Here is an 18,278-nt window from a genome sequence, read left to right as displayed (position 1 = left end):
AAGAAATGGAGAAATTCCTAGAAACATACAACCTACCAAAACTGAATCATGAAGAAATAGAAATCTAAACAGATCAATAATAGGTAAGGGGATTGAATCAGTAATCAAAAACTTTCCAAGAGATTCCAGGATCAGATGGTTTCATTGGTTTTTCCTATCAAACATTTAAAGAAAAATTAACACCAGTGCTCTTCAAACTTAAAAAAAAATGAAGAGGAGGGAACACCCCCAAACTCATTTTACAAGGCCAGTAATACCCTAAAACCAAAGCCAGATAAGGACACCGTAAGAAAGAAAACTGCAAACCAATATCTTTGATGAATATAGATGCAAAAATCCTCAACAACATATTTGCAAACAGAATTTAACAGTACACTAAAGGGATCATACAGTATGATCAAAGTGGGATTTATCCTTCAGATGCAAGAATGGTTCAACATATGCAAATCAATAAGTAAAATAAACATTAATAAAATGAAAGATAAAAATCATGTGATCAAGTCAGATGCAGAAAAAGCATTTGATAAAATACAACATCCTTTCATGGTAAAAAAAAAATACAAAAAATTGGGCAGAACATATCTCAGTGTAATAAACGCTATATATAACAAGCCCAGAGTGAAAGGCCAACAAGAAAGGTTGAAAGCTTTTCCTTTAAGATCAAGAATAAGATAAAGGTCCCCATTCACATAGTATTGGAAGTCCTAGCCAAAGTTATCAGGCAAGAAAAAGAAATAAATGCATCTTAATTGGAAAAGAAAAAGTAAAGTTGTCTTTTGTTTGCAATGATACAGTCTTTTAAAAAATCTGATCTTATATATAGAAAATCTTGAAGACCACACCAGAAAACTCTTAGAACTAATTACTCAGTGAATTCAGTAAAGTTGGAGGATACAGAATTAACATATGTACATCAGTTGTTTTTATATACTATCGGAAAATGCCAAAGAAATAAGGAAAAAAAATACCACTTACAATAGCATCAAAAACAAATACTTAGAAATACATTTAACCAAAGAAGTAAAAAGTGTGCACTGAAAAGTATGAGGCTTTGATGAAAGGAATTAAAGAAGACACACACAAAAAAATAGATATTCCATGTTCATGGAGCAGAAGAATTAATGCTATTAAACACCCATAACTACCCAAAGGAATGGATAGATTCAGTGCAGTCTTTATCCAAATTCCAATAGCACTTTTCATAGAAATAGAAAAAAAAATCCTAAAATTTGTATGGAACCACAAAGGACCCAAAATAATCAAAGAAATCCTAAGAAAGAACAAAGCTGGAGATACTACACTTCCTGATTTTGAACTATACTACAAAGCTATAGTAATCAAAACAGGATGGCACTGGCATACACAAAGAAAAGTAGACTGATGGAAAAGAAACAAGAGCTCAGACATAAACCCTTATATATATATAGTCAACTAATATTGACAAGGAAGCCACGAATCCTCAATGTAGAAAGGACCGTTTCTTCAATAAATGGTATTAGGGAAACCACATGCAGAAAAAATGAATTAGACCTATATCTCCTACCATTCACAAAAATTAACTCAAATGGATTAAAAACTTTAGTGAAATACCAGAATCCATACAATTCCTCAGAGAAAACATACAGAAAAAGCTCCTTGACCTTGTCTTGGCAATAATATGTTGGATAGGACACCAAAAGTACAGGCAACAGAGCAAAATCAACAATAAAGAAAAAATTAATAAGTGGAACGACATCAAACTAAAAAACTTGTGCACAGCAAAAGAAAAAAATCAACAAAATGAAAAGGCAACCTACAAAGTGGGAGAAAGTGCTTGAAAATCATGTTATCTGATAAGGTGCCAGTATCCAAAATATATAAAGAACTAATGGACCTCAGTAGCCAAAAACAAACCAATTTAAAGATGGGCAGAGGACCTGAATAGACATTTTTCCAAAGAAGACATACAGATGGGCAGCAGACACATGAAAAGATGCTCAACATCACTCATCATTAGGGAAATGCAAATCAAAACCACAATGAACTATCACCTCACACCTATTAAAATGGCCATCAAAAAGATAAGAGATAAATGCTGGTGAGGATGTGGAGAAATAGGAATCCTTGTGCACTGTTGGTGGGAATGTAAATTGGTGCAACCACTCTAGAAAACAGTATGGGGTTCCTCAAAAAATTAAATATAGGGACACCTGGGTGGCTCAGTCAGTTAAGCGTCTGCCTTTGGCTCAGGTCGTGCATGATGCCAGGGTTCTGGGATCAAGTCCCACATCAGGCTCCTTGCTCAGCAGGGAGCCTGCTTCTCCTTCTGCCTGCCACTCCCCCTGTTCATGCTCTCCCACCCTCCCTCTTTCTCTCTCTGACAAATAAATAAATAAATCTTTAAAAAATTAAAAATAGAATTTCCATATAATCCAGCAATCTCACTTCTGGTGTCTATCCAAAAATATGAAAACAGAATCTTGAAGAGATATCTGCATTGCCATGTTCATTACAGCATTATTCACAGTAGCCAAGCTCTGGAAACAACCTAAGTGTCCATCAGTGAGTGCATAGGTAAAGAAAATGTGAGATAAATATAGGTATATAGATATATGAATGATATTATTCAACCATGAGAAAAAAAGAAATCCTGCCATTTGCAACAACATGGAGGAATCTTGAGAGCATTGTGCTAAGTGAGATAATGCAGACAGAGAAAGACAGATACTGTATGGTATCACCTATATGTGCAATCCAAAAAAGCCAAATTTATGGAAACAGAGTAGTAGAGGGGTGGATTCTATGGGTGGAGAGGTGGGACATGGTGGGGAGATTTTCGTCAAAGCATACAAATTTTTAATTGTAACATGAATAATGTTCTGGGGATCTGATGTCGATCATGGTGATTATAGTTAATACTACTACATTATGAACTTGACAGTTACTAGGAGAGTAGATCTTAAATGTCCTCACCACAAAAATGAAATGGTAATTATATGACATGATGGAGGAGTTACCTAAAACTATGGTGGTAATCATTCTGTGGTATATAAGTGTATCAAACCAACACATTGTATGACTTAAACTTACAACTTCATTATATGTCAATTATATCTCAAAGCTAGGGGAAAAATAATTTGACAGAATTTCAACAACAAGAAAAACTGGCATATACATCCAATGGATTATTCTGCAATAAAGAGGATTAATCATGGGGAAACGTTTTGATGGTTAATTTTATGTGTCAACTTGACAGGAACACAGGGTGCACTGATATTTGGTCAATTATTCTGGGGTTTTCCTGTGAGGGTACTTCCGGATGAGCTTAACATTTACGTTAATAGACTGAGTAAAGCAGATTGCCCTCCCTAATGTTGGTGGGCCTCATCCTGGGAACTGAAGATCTAAATAGAAAATAATCCTAACCTTCTGTTAAATGAAAGGGAATTCCTCCTGCCTGACTGAGTGCCTTCTAGCTGAGTCATCAGTTTTTCCCTGACTTAGGACTCAGACGGAACCATCAGCCCTTCATGGGTCTTGACTGCTGGCTTTCACACTGGAACTTACACCGTCAGCTCTCCTGAGTCTCCAGCTGGCTGACTGCAGATGTTAGGACTCGTAAGCCTCTAAAAATGTGTGACCCAGTTCCTTATTATATGTGTGTGTATACACGCATGCGCGTGTACACACACACACACACACACTGTTGGTTCTGTTTTTCTGGAGAGCCCTGATTCGTACAAACCTCAAAAACATTACACTAAGTGAAAGAATCCAATCACAAAAGGCCATATATTGTATGAACCCATATATATGAAATATCTAAAATATGTAAGTCCACAGAGACAGAAAGTAAATTAGAGGTTTCCTGGGGCTGGGGAGGAGAGAAGAGTGGAAAGAAACTGCTCAATGGGCATAAGGTATAAGATTTTACTCTGAGTCGTTAAAAATGTCTAAGAAATAGAGAAGACAGTGGTCACACAATATTGTGAATGTGTTAAATGCTACTGAATTGTTCAATTTAAAATGGTCAATTTTAGGGGTGCCTGGGTGGCTCAGTGGGTTAACTCTGCCTTTGGCTCAGGACATGATCCCAGGGTCCTGGGATCGAGTCCCACATCGGGCTCTCTGCTCAGCGGGGAGCCTGCTTCTCCACCCCCCCTCTGCCGGCCTCTCTGCCCACTTGTGATCTCTGTCTGTCAAATAAAAAATTAAAAAAATGGTCAATTTTAGGGGTGCCTGGGTGGCTAAGTTGGTTAAGCCTCTGCCTTGGGCTCAGGTCTTGATTTCAGGGTCCTGGGATCCAGCCCCACATTGGGCTCTCTGCTCAGCGGGGAGTCTGCTTCCCCCTCCCCCTCCCTCTCTGTCTGCCTCTCTGCCTGCTTGTGATCTCTCTCTGTCAAATAAATAAAATATTTTTTAAAAATATGTTATGTTAATTTTTTAAAATATGTTATGTTAATTTTTATGTTATGTGAGTTTCACCTCCTAAATTATTTTAAATGAAACAGAAAAAAGTAAAAAATACATCCATACATACCCACACACACCCATGTACATACACATATGCACACATGTGTACATGATTACATGTGTACACAGTACGTGCATGCCCTCACACATATATGTGTACCCATACATGTGCACGTACATGCATACTCACATGCATACATACATACCACACACATACGTACATACATACACACCAAAAGCTTCCAGGGAGCCATGTTGGTATCACATTTCATGGAATCTAAAATGCCATGGATATTAAGATGCGTCATTGATTTTCATACCACCATGCTGGAAAAAGCTTCCCAATTAGAATTATAAGACACATTGATGATTAGCGATACCCTGATTTCACAGCATTAACATGGAAAGCAATGGGTGTCTTAGGATTGATGAAGGCAGCTCTGGAAAGATGGCCTGGGAGAGGTTTGCTACTGCCATTTCTCAGCTTCATTTGCTTACTCTGGATATTCTGGAAAAGTCTGAAACCCACATTTTAAATAGTTTAATTTAAAAAAATATGTTGGAAACTAATTTTTTAAAACTCTATGACTGTATTAGCCAAAGAAAACACATCACTAGACCATACAGCCCGCAGTGTCACTTGTGCTCAGTGAGTGCAAAAGAGTGCCTTTTGCAGGTGGAAGCAGGCAGCAGTGATCAGCTCGAAGAGAGTAGAGTGGAGGACCCTTCACAGACTGAGGGCCTCACTGTCTAGGTGACAGTCATCCAGACAAGGAAGCGAGATCTGCAGAGAATTGGATTTTTCGTCTCTAATTGGTACAGGCTTGAACACAGCACATGGGGCCTCCATGGGCCAAGGCATTACAGAACCTGCTTCTGGTGCTTGGAAATAGGATCAGGACAGTTTGAGATAAGAGCTACAGACAAATCTAAGGCATCTTTCTATTACTGTTTGAAAGAAATCAACACTTAAGACTGATGCTTCTCCAAGTGTGGTCCTCTCAGCAGCATTAGCCTCATCTGAACCTTGGTAGAAATACAGACTCTTGGGCCCTCCCCAAACCTACAAAATCAGACTCTCGGGGATGGGGCCTGGTAATCTATATTTTATGAAGCCCCGCGGGTGATTCTGATGCATGCTAAAGTCAGAGACCTCAGCCCTGGAACAAAGGGAATGACTCAACTATGTCTTAGAATTTGGTAGAGTTTGTTATACGCCTACTTTCAGAATAGTCTACACTACACAAGAAACTATTTTTTAAACAAATAGCTAGAAAAACTAAAAATCATCAGGGAACATCCAGGATTTGCTTACTTCCAGCTAGCATTGCTCTGTATCCAGTCTCCTCACTTTATTTAAGAAAGCCAAATGCCTAGCCTCTCAGGCACAGCAGCCCTTTGTCCCCAAGGAGATTTGCTTCTGGTGCTAATGTCTGCAGTTCTGTGTTGCCCAAAGCAGTCAGAGCTAGAAAATCATTCCCCAGTAGTTACATGTTTTATTCAATTCACACAATGAAAACTAGGAGGAATACCTCATTTTCCAACCCCTCTCTTTTTTCCCAAAGTGATTAGCAGAAGACCCCTGAGATTGGGAAGCCCATGCCTTGCCTTCAAGGCAATAAAGTAGGAGCAGTGGGGACTCTCGAAGCTGACTTGGTGACAGCAGCATCAGAAGGCAGAGAGGAGCAAGCAAAATAACAGAATAGGAGCTGAAGAGCTGAGCAGCCAGACTGGGTCTGAGGAAATGGCCTCACAGGGCTAAAGGGCTCTGTCGCAAGTTCTGCAACTCATTCTATTTAAGCCAGAGGGACCAGAGATGGATTCATCCCAGGTGCATTTGGGGAAGCCAACAAATTGTTCTGAGCTCAGCTTTCACACTTGTGAACTAGTGATGAGTGAATGATGCTTAATTTGCAAACCATTCTAAGAGTATGTCTAGAAGTACTGGCTCCGGGCTTGGCATGTCACCAGCCTTCATCCCTGTAACTTGTCTCTTGCCCCTTGGATGGGCCTTGTAAGTCTTCCATCACAGGTGTCCCTGGGGTTGGGAAATGGCCTGGGATGTGGCTGACTGTTAGAATTTTATGTTTCATTCTTTTATGCCCCTAAAGATGACTTTGCGCTTTAGGCTTATAGACCTTTCTGCTAGAGAACTTGGAATGAGTTGCCTAACCACCTCATAATCATATTATGAGGATTCAGTAAGACAAATGTACTTAAAAGTGCTCTATAAACATTTATAATGTGTTTCTTTGTTTATTATTTGCACATTGAACATTTCAGAGACTTGAAGGTAGAAAGGAAACTTGAAACTTGGATTTGTTTGATTTCTTTTTATGTTTTTTTCCAAGGCAGCTTGGAGGCATATCAGATTAATTATTAGATGGAGGCAAAATATATTGAACTGTATGGGAACCACTGATCTCTGATCTAAAATGGAACCTGTAATTCCCTGCTCTTGGCTGCTAATATGCCACAGCTTGGATAGCTCATTATTGGTAATGCTGTGTTAGCTGGCACCCGATTTTTAAATTCATATTAACAATCATGGAGCCCTGCACTTTGCATTTATAGGAAAATGAGAGTTACCTGAGTCAGGTAAATAAATAAAGGTTCAGGGGCGCCTGGGTGGCTCAGTGGGTTAAGCCTCTGCCTTCAGCTCAGGTCATGATCTCAAGGTCCTAGGATCGAGCCCCACATCGGGCTCCCTGCTCAGCGGGGAGCCTGCTTCCCTTCCTCTCTCTCTGCCTGCCTCTCTGCCTACTTGTGATCTCTGTCTCTGTCAAATAAATAAATAAAATCTTTAAAAATAAATAAAAGTTCAGTGAAGTCATGAATTTCAACTTCTGGCATCATTGTTGCTTGAATTGTTCTGGAACTGAACACAAACCTTGTCAGCATCTTAGGAGGAAGAGTCATCTACAATTATTTGAGAATAATTGTGGCTATATAAATGGAGTTAATGCATTAGAATTGAGCATACTGTGGCCACACCCCTGTTGGAAATGCTGGGGGTGGGCAGTGTGCTACATGGAGCTTTTCCAGCTTTTACCTGAGGAAGAAGAGCCAGGTCCGGGACATTTACAGAAACAACTCAGAGTCACCTTTCCCATGCAAGAGAGTTCTTTGAAAACTCCTTTTTTACCTCAAAATGCACACATATTTTGCATTCGACTTTAAAGCTCTTCATGTTTGTTTTTAAATTAGTTTTACCCCAAATTTTGAGTACAGTGGGTGCTCCACAGCAGATGTTTTCCCCCTCCACCCTACCCCGGGGCACACTTGCCTACCTCTGGGAAGGAGCGGGCACCCGTCGAGAAACTTCTGTGTTCTCAGAGACTAGGGGACGGAGGATATAGGTTAACACACTCATGTGACTGCATGTTCGAGGCTCGCAGGTTTCCAGCAAACAGCTACACACCTTCATACTGCTGAAGCAGAGTTCCCCTGCCAGGGTAAAAAGGCCTGCTCTCCACTCTAATTTTTGCCTAATTGTGTTTTGGGAGCATGTAACAGTGTGGATTCATACTTAGAGCCTTTCAGATAGCAGACCTAAAGAGAAAATGAGAATATGAGTAGGAGAGATATATCAGAACTAACGCCAAAGCCCTTCACTCAACCCCAGGGGCCTTCTCCATAGCCTTCAGAAATCTTCTGCACACCACCAACAGATTGGGCTATGAATCTGTTAAGCCATTTGCTGAGGAGGCTTGTTGTGGAGACGTCTTTGTGGAAAACAACCAATGAACTGGCGAGGGCTTCATCCGAGGGGGGAACTCCAGACTAGCACCAGGCGGTTAGGGTAACAGCGAGGCATCACACATGGGAAAGAGCAAAGGGAACTAAGAGAACCTACCGACCCGAGAAGATGAGCAGCCTTCACCTGCCTCCATCACCTCACTCAAGTGGTTCCAGGGTGAACTCTCTGGCTGAGTCTTCACACCGTTTTCACAGTCCATAAATGGGAGGGCGTCTATATGTGCAGCAGGTTTTTTAACCTCAAACACACTCGTGGAACTCACCTCCACCAAGACGTCGGGATGCAGAACCTTCCTGAAACACGCAAACAGTTTTACTTCCTGGAAAATGTTAATCATGGTTACTGTTGGCCACCACGTTCATATCGTCAATCTGGCGCCAAGATGACTGTAAATAATGTTAATAAAAATCCACGAGCTAAGTAGATTTCTGTGGGGTTTTAAATGTGTCTCCTCCGTGAGCTTAGTGGCCTCTGAAAAATACACACTTCTCTCTTTGTCTACAGACCTGTTTTTTGATACCATAAAGATGAAGAAATAGTTTGTAAATATCCTGCATAATGAGCAGAGGAATATTTAAATAGGAAGAAGCAAAATATGTATGCTTCAAACTATCCTTTGCTATGATTGCAGGTTTAAGCTTGTGTTAGCCTGTTATGAAATGTGTAGTTTAATCCTCCACTTTTTAAAAATTGGAATGCACACACTTTAGACGTATAATTCTACAAGTCTTTATTAAAGTATGGTTTTTGTTGTGTCTTCAGTGAACTTATATTCTGAGGAGATAAGCTAGATGTTGGCATCTTTAAACTAGAATTAGGAAGACAGTTGTCATTGTCCTACTCTGGCACGTACAGCAGCGTAAGGGGTTGTGGCCAGCCTATTGAGAGCCCCTATGGCCTTCATCTGGACATAGGTTTGACAAAGAAGAAAAAATTACATTAAGGAATTTTGATTTATGCTTAGGTGTATTGGCCACTTCAAGAGTTAGGAGAAGGATCAAGGCTGAGGACACAGTGTCTGAGCTGTTTGTTGACTTCTCTGGCTCTGTGTCAGCCAGGCGATGTTGAAGACCACACCCAGAGTAGGAAGAATCAGGCTTTCCAAATTGAGGGGAGATAATGCCTTGGGACTAGTCCATATTCCCAACCCACAAATCCCAGGCCGTGTCTTCCTCTGATTGTTTATTATCAAATGAGATTCAGAGAACAGACCTATCTCTTATCTCACTTGATGCCAAGATCCATTCCATATGCCACTGACATTGATTTCCTCTGCCGGCAGCCCAGGAGCCCTGAGATGCACCTTGCACTTGGGTCTGAAAACAGGTGTACTGAGGAGATTTGCACATTAGCTAAAGCCAAGCACGTAGGCACACCAGGGGCACCAGCTTTGGTGTGAGGAAGGATTCTAGAAATCCCTTTGTACTCTCCTGGGCCAAAGCTGTGAGCCCTAGTGATGCCCAATCATTACACTCAAGTCTTACAAAGGCGGCTTGATGGTAACATACAGTCACACTCTTACAGCATCAAGGATACTGAAAGGCAATAGAAACAGCCCCAGAACCTACAACAGAGACTTTGAGCTAGAGGTCGACAAGTTCAAGTTTTCTATCTTCTCCTTTCTCAGGACAGATTATCTTCTAAAAAGTGGATACTTGGGCACCTGGGCTCAGGTGGCTCAGTTGGTTAAGCCACTGCCTTCGGCTCAGGTCATGATCCTGGAGTCCTGGGATGGAGTCCCACATCGGGCTTCCCCTGCTCTGCAGGGAACCTGCTTCTTCCTCTCCCTCTGCCTCTCCCCCTACTTGTGCTCTCTCTCTCTCTCTCTGTTGAAAAAATAAATAAAATCCTTACAAAAAAAGAAGTGGACACTGTATGAATTTGCTTAATAATCTGACTTTTAAAATTATTTTCTGCAAATGCAGTGCTTTAAATAGTAAATCTGCCTTTGAATAAATAGTCATGATCATTTCTGAGTAGAACTTTCCTAGGAGAAAATGGAAGCAAGGACTTTAGGTGTTCTGATTAATATATTAGCAGATATATATTGAGCAATGCTGGAAAATAAAACATTTTAGCAACTTGACTTGCAAATACTTACCAGACTACAGATAATCCATGTAACAATTATGTTTCTGAAATTTCCCAGATTAAATAAGAGAGACCTCAGAGTAGTTCTTAATGCTATGTTCAGGCTCTTCCCTAATACACAGAATTTCCTGGAAATCCCTAGATAATAATACAGATCAGAAGAAATGGAGGTACCGCAGTTTTACAGCATACTTTGCTAAATGGAAACACATTATAATTACAGCAGTAAACATCTATTGACCTATCATTCTGTTGCCTTAGGGTCTGCTTTAATAAATAGTTTTTGCAAATTTGAATGTGAAAAGATGTTGTTTACATAAGTAGTTACAAAGAGCCTCTAATATTACAGTAATTGTGTTTGTTGATTTCCATTACTCTGAAAAATACCCTTCCTCCCCACTAGCAGATCTTCTATTACTGGGAAAGACATAAGATTGCTCGAAGCTTGTTTTAATCAATAGTAGCCTAATAAAATCACAACACTGCTGTCTTTGTAGACTATAGTTGGAGAAATAACTATGATTAAGCATGTTTGCTTTGCAGTGTGAGTATCTATTTCAATGCTTGTTTTGCTTGTCTCCATTTTCCTTCTTACAGATTTTTAAAAGCATTGGCTCTGATGAGACTGTCCAAGGCCAAGGAAGTCGGAGGCTGATCAGCTTTTCTCTCTCAGGTATGTTTTGCTCACCTGAAGGCCTATGGAGACAATAAAAAGGTCAACCAACAGTTAGGTGACCTACTTCAATTTGACTCTTACCTACAAGTTACTCCATCTCTGTGTGCCTCAGTGTCCCCATCTGCTAGTTTAATTCCACATTTAATTTAAAACAAAAATGAAAAATATCTGCTCCATTTTCCTTGACCTCATAAGGATATCGGGAGAGTCAGTAAGTAATAGATGCTAAAGCACTTTGAGATGATAAGAATGAAAGCTGCCATTGCACTTTGCCTCCATCGTCACTAGCATTATCTGAAAGTTTATAAAGTGGAGGTAGGGGAAAACCCAGGAAGAGAAGCAACCAGCAGACTGTCTAAATGAAGTCTCACATGAAGCTCATTTGGTAAAACATAAAAACCAAGCTGCTCAAAATAGTACATTTGTGGAAAAGTCAGTGAAAATCCAAATAAAGTATGTAACTTAATTAATAGTATTTAGTTGAGTAATCTAATTTTTAAGTTTTCATAATGCATTATAGTTCTGTAATATATTAATAGCGGGGCAAACTGGGTAAAGATATCTTGAAAATATCTGCAACTCTTCTGTAAATCCAGAATAATTTCAAAATTAAAAGAAAAACTGAGTTACTCTGCCTAAAATGATATACAAAGCTCAGAGCCCTACACATTAAATTCCATCCTAAGTGGTCTTTGGGGAGACACAATGGCATGAAGCTCGAGGACTCTATGGAACACAGAAAACTGTTACCTTAGCTTGTTGTCAATCAACAAATGTCGCAGGCCATGAATGTCAGAGAGCTAAGACCAAAGACACTAAGTACGTGAGTGTCCTTGGGAGATAGACAGTCAATTGGCATTTTTTTCATGTCTAAGTGAGCCCCAGTAAAGCAAATGTGTGCCTAAAGAGCCACTGGTAAATAATTATAGCAAGATTGCAGGATAAAGGTTAATAAACAAAAAGTCAGTTGCTTTCCTGTATACCAGCAATGAACAAATGGAATTTGAAATTAAATACAAAATGCCTTTTTATATTAGCACCCACAAAAAACGAAATGTTTAGATATAACTCTAACAAAATTTGTACAAGGTCTGTATGAGGAAGACTACAAAACTCTGATGAATGAAATTGAAGAACTAAATGAATGGAGAGATATGCCATATTGATAGATTAAAAGAATCAGTATTGTCAAGATTTTAATTTTTCTATAGAATCAATGCAATCCCAATTAAAACCCCAGTAAGTCATTTTGTAGATACTGATATATGACTCTAAAATTTATAGAGAGATGCAAAGACCCAGAAAACCAACACAGTATTGAAAGAGCAGATCAAAGTTGGAGAACTGACTTACTCAACTTCAGACTTACTACAGCTATGGTAATCAAGTTAGTGTCATATTGTCAAAGGACAGATAGATCGGTGGAACAGAATAGAGTATCCAGAAAGAGACCCATATATATTTAGTCAACTGATCGTTAACAGAGGAGCAATGGCAATACAGTGGAATAAAGACAGTCTTTTCAACAGATGGTGCTAGAACTACTGGACATCTCCATGCCAAAAAAAAAAAAAAAAAAAGACTCTATATCCAGAACTTACACCCTTCACAAAAATTAACCCACTGAATAATTGTTAGAACTAATAAATTCAATAAAGTTGGAAGACACAAAATCAAAATACAAAAATCTGCTCTTTCTGTACTAATGATGAACTCTCAGAAAAAGAAATTAAGAAGATAATCCCATTTATAATTTCATCAGAAAGGCTGAAATACCTAGGAATAAACGTAACTAAGGAAAGACAGACCTGTACACCAAAAACAAGAAACACTGATGAGGAGTGCCTGGGTGGCTCAGTGGGCTGAAGCCTCTGCCTTCGGCTCAGGTCATGATCTCGGGGTCCTGGGATCGAGTCCCGAGTCGGGCTCCCTGCTCAGCGGGGAGCCTGCTTCCTCCTCTCTCTCTCTGCCTGCCTTTCTGCCTGCTTGTGATTTCTGTCAAATAAATAAATAAAATAAAATAAAATAAAAAAGAAACACTGATGAAAGAAATTGAAGAAAATGCAAATAAATGGGGAGATAGTCCATGCTCATGGATGAGAAGAATTAATAGTCAAAATGTCCATACTACCCACAGCAATCTATAAATTCAGTGCAATCTCTATCAATATTCCAATGGCATTTTTTTCACAGAAATAGAACAAAGAATTCTGAAATTTGTATGGAACCACAAAAGACCCCAAATAACCAAAGCAATCTGAGGAAAGAAGAGCCAAGTTGGAGGAATCATTCCCAATTTCAAACTATATTACAAAACTATAACAATCAAAACAGTATGATATTAACATAAAAACAAGACACATAGATAGATCAAAGGAACAGATAGAGAGTCCAGAAATAAACATATTCTTTTATGGCCATTTAATTTACAGCAAGGAGCCAAGAATATACAATGAGAAAAAGACAATCTAGTCAATAAACAATTCTGGGAAAACAGGACAGCCACATGCGAAAGAATAAAACAAGACCCTATATTTCACCATACAAAAACAATAACTCAAAATATATTAAAGACTTGAACATAAGACCTGAAATCACAAAACTTTTATAAGAAAGCATAGACCTGAGTCTTGGTGATTTGGGGGGATTTGCAAAAGCAAAGGCAACAAAAGCAAAAATAAATAAATGGGACTCCATCAAACTAAAAAGCGTTTGCACGACAAAGGAAACTGTCAACGAAATGGAAAGGAGTAAGAGAAAATAATTGCAAATTGTATTTCTGAAAAGGGGTTAACATCCAAAATATATAAAGGGGTTATATATCCAAAATATATAAAGAATTCATGCAACTCAGCAGAAAAAAAAAATTTTTTTTGACTTAAGAATGTGCAGAGATCCAAATAGACATCTCATCAAAGAAGACATATAGATGGCCAACAAGTACACAAAAAGATACTCAGTATCACTTACCATAAGTGAAATGCAAATCAAAACCACAATGAGATATCCTCTCACACGCATTAGAATGACTAGTATCAAAAGACAAGGGAGGGGCGCCTGGGTGGCTCAGTCCTTAAGTGTCTGCCTTCAGCTCGAGTCATGACCCCAGGGTCCTGGGTGAGCCCAGCATCCTGCTCAGTGGGAAGCCTGCTTCTCCCTCTCCCACTCCCCCTGCTTGTGTTCCCTCTCTCGCTGTGTCTCTCTCTATCAAATAAATAAATAAAATATTTTAAAAAAAAAGACAAGGAGAAACAAGTGTTAGTGAGGTGGTAGAGAAGGGAAACTTCATGCACTATTGGTGGGGATGTAAGTTAGTGCAGCCACTATGAAAACCAGTATGGAGGTTCCTCAAAAAATTAAAGATAGAGCTACCATAGGGTTCAGCAGTTCCACTTCTGGGTGTTTATCCAAAGAAATGGAAACACTAACTCAAAAAGATATATGCACCCCCATGTTCATTGAGACATTATTTATAATAACCATGACAGAGAAGCAACCTAAGTGTCCACTGATGGATGAATGGATAAAGAAATTGTGGCATATATATACATAATATAATGATATTCAGCTAAAAAAAAAGAATGAAATCTTGCTATTTGGACAACATGGATGGACTTGAGGGCATTACACTAAATGAAATAAGTCACACAGAGAAACACAAAGACCATATAACCTCACTTATACATGGACTCAAAAAAAAAAAAATCAAGCTTGTAGATTGGTTGGGGTTGGGCAAAATGGGTGAAGATGGTCAAAAGATACAAACTTCCAGTTATAAAACAAATAAATGATGTGAATGTAATGTACAGTATAGTGACTAAAGTTAATAATACTGTATTGTGTATTTGAAAGTTGCTAAGAGAATAGATCTTAAACGTTTTTATCAGAAGAAAAAGTTATAACTATGTGTGGTGACAGCTGTTAAATAGACTTATTTGGTAATCATTTTGCATTCATACAAATATAATACAAATTCATGAACCATTATGTTGTACACCTGAAACTAATATAATTTTATATGTCAAGTATACCTCAGTTTTTACAAATAACTCAAAAATGGATCAGACTTAAGTGTAAAATGCAAAACTATAAAACTCCTTGAAGGTAACAGGAGAAAATCTCCATGATGTTGGGTATGACAATGGCTTGCTTTTTAGCTACAACATTGAAGATGTGGTGCATGAAAGAAATAATTGGTAAAGGATGAAGTTTATTAGAATTAAAAACTTCTACCCCACAAAAGACAATGTCGAGAATAAGAAGACAAGCCACACTGGGCAAAAATATTGACAAAATACTCATCTGTTAAAGGAACATTATCCATTATACAAAGAACTCTTGAAACTCAATATGAAAACATACAACTCACTTTAAAAAATGGGCCAAAGATGGTGGCAGACATCTCATACAGATGACAAAAAATCATATGAAAATATGCTCCATATCGTATGTCACTGGGGAAATGCAAATAAAGACAACGAGATACCACCACATACCTATTAGAATGGCCAACATCCAGAATGCTGACACCACCAGATGCTGACAAGAATGTAGAACAGTGAGAACTCTCAGTGGTTGCTGGTGGGACTGCAAGTGAAACAGCCACTTTCAAAGACAGTTTGGTGATTTGTTACAAAACTAAACATTCTTACCATAGGACCCAGTGATTGCATTCCTTGGTATTTACCCAAAGGAATTAAAAACTTAACTCTGTACAAAACCTGCCCACAGATGTTTATAGAAACTTTTTTTTGTAATTTCCAAAACGTGGAAGCAACTCAGATGTCCTTCAGTAGGTGAATGGATGAATAAACTGTAGTACATCCAGACAATGGATTGATGTTCGTTGCTAAAAGGAAATGAGCTGTCAGACCAGAAAAAGACATGAGGGAACCTTAAATGCATATTACTAAGTGAAAAACAGCCATTCTGAAAAGGCTACATACTATATGATTCCAATGATGTGACATTATGGGAAGGGCAAAACTGTGGAGTCAGTAGGGAAATCAGTGGTTGCCTGAGGGTGGAGGTGGGGATTATGGGAGAGGTGGGAACGGAGGACTTTTTAGGACAGTATACATATTCTGTATGATACTCTAATAATGGATACATTTGTCCAAACCCATAGAAGATACACCACCAAAAGTGAATGCTAATGTAAACTATGGACTTGGGGTAATGATGTGTCAGTATAGGTTCATCAGTTGTAACAAATGCGCCCCACTAGTGGGGAATGTTGATAATGGCGGAGGCTCTGCATGTGTGAGTCAAGAGGTATATAGGAAAATCTGTACTTCCTCTTCATTTTGCTGTGAACCTACAACTCCCCCCCTTAAAATAAAGTCTTTTATTTAAAAAAAAAAATAGTTGATGACATTAGCATATATCTAAGTTAAAGAAAAAGGAAGAAGAAACTCAATACTTTTGTGTTATTAGGGCATAAAGCTGACAACTCCTGATTTACCATTCTTATGTTCCTGTTAGAATGCTTGAGAAATAACAGTTATCTGTGCAAACCTGCAGAAACAGCAGAAGCGTAGAAAACTTCTCAACTGCCTTCCAGAAACCAAGAGGGAATTTCATTAACCAAAACTCAGTGAAATCCTGAAGCCTGAGCGGGATGCCATGTAGGATGGGCAGCACGGGGCTGGGGAAGGAGACAATATCTCTGTTAATTGGTTCCCATATTGGTTCTGCCACATAGAAATGGGTTGATAGACCTACTATATTGACTGTGAGACTACAGCCCTTGGCCTTCTTACCTCTCCACTTTGCAGAGGAATTTTCACTTAGACCCATAGAATTTTCAGTTGGATTTCTTCTCTCAGAGTCCACCAGGTTTCCTGAGGTGACCTCAGGCCCTCAAGACTTCAGGACCCCAGCTGTCCTGAGGAATGCTGGAAGTCCAGTCCAGGAAGGGCCAACCATCCTCTCTTAAAACACATAGTAACTACAATATCTGTTGTATTGATTTCTGACAAGGAATGGTTTTCTACATGCCAGTAATTGCTCCATATAATGGGTTCTGTAGACATATCAGTCTGTCTTTGTAATGAGGTAGAAAACAGTCTAAAGGTTGGAAAGACTTTTCCACATTTTAGATGGACTTTTCTCCTTGTGTAAAGCCTGATATGATCTTTAACCTCACCAAAACACATTTAAATTAAAATATTCCAATTTTATAGATTTCCAGGCCATGGGGTTGAAGAAAGGGATGTTTTTCAACCCAGACCCTTACCTGAAGATTTCCATTCAGCCTGGAAAGCACAGCATCTTCCCTGCCCTTCCACACCATGGACAGGAGAGGAGATCCAAGATCATAGGCAACACCGTGAACCCCATCTGGCAGGCCGAGGTGAGTGTTGTGGGCCCTGAAAAGAGGTCTGAGTGGCCAGCTGAACCAACTGACCATAAACCAGCCCACATACCATGCCCTCCTTTCTTGGAGCCCCAGACTGCTGCTAAGTTCATGGCTCTCTGGTCTGAGAAGAGAGCAGTGTTCTTTGTGGGTTGTAATTCAGGGATCTTGCTGGAGGCCTTCAAGGCAATACCAGGAAACTTGCAGCTACACTCAGTAGGCCTGCTGTAGCTTCTTCATCTGATTCAGAACCTGCATCTGAGAGCAAGACAGCCTCCTGGTACCTCTGTGTGGGAGAAAGAAGAGAAGCATTCTTACACTCTTCCTATGTGTGCAGTCCTTAGGCGAGAATGCCAGATTTTAAATGTCTCCCTCTAGACCAGTTCCAGAGATTCTAAAACTGTCCGTTTCCCAGGACAGGTAAATCATGAAGCCCTACTATACCCTTGGGAGTTACATATTTTTTGATTTAAATAAACATGAACCCTAATTTTGCATCCCACCTTCCTGGTCTGAACGGAGTTCGGTAACTTGCTGGAGTATCGAGTGGTTGGTTCTGTCTCATGAAGGCCTGTCTCCACTCCTGAATGTGTGTCCTCTACTGGCCAGGAGTGAGAACGTTCCTCAGTAAAGCCACACACACGCACGTCAGGCTTGGCCTCACGGTGACTAAGTTCTCTCCTAGGGAACTAACAAAGTTGTCACAACCTGCTGGGCAGGTTAACTCACATGCTTTGGCTTGAGGTTGTGACCTGCTGACTGTGTGGGCTGGGCAGCAGGGAGGCTTAGGGCATGGGAGGGGCTACCATATAATGTTGGTGTTAAAAGCAAAGATTTGGGGCGCCTGGGTGGCTCAGTGGGTTAAGCCTCTGCCTTCGGCTCAGGTCATGATCCCAAGGTCCTGGGATCGAGCCCCGCATCAGGCTCTCTGCTCAGTGGGG

The 18,278-nt window shown here is 39.6% G+C and overlaps 1 protein-coding gene across 3 annotated transcripts in view; it reads left to right on the top strand.

Moving 5' to 3' along the window:
- Positions 1–18,278, top strand: part of HECW1 (HECT, C2 and WW domain containing E3 ubiquitin protein ligase 1) — a 460,020-nt gene that overhangs the window by 288,743 nt on the left and 152,999 nt on the right. For all 3 annotated transcript variants that reach the window (XM_047695808.1, XM_047695806.1, XM_047695807.1), the window contains 2 exons: positions 10,901–10,976; positions 17,165–17,334. In XM_047695808.1, the coding sequence (XP_047551764.1) occupies positions 10,901–10,976; positions 17,165–17,334 (246 nt within the window). The remainder of the gene's footprint in view (positions 1–10,900; positions 10,977–17,164; positions 17,335–18,278) is intronic.

This window comes from Lutra lutra, chromosome 11, assembly GCF_902655055.1.
Source record: "Lutra lutra chromosome 11, mLutLut1.2, whole genome shotgun sequence".
NCBI classification, from domain to species: Eukaryota; Metazoa; Chordata; class Mammalia; order Carnivora; family Mustelidae; genus Lutra; species Lutra lutra.
This window is presented reverse-complemented; position numbering and strand designations above follow the sequence as displayed.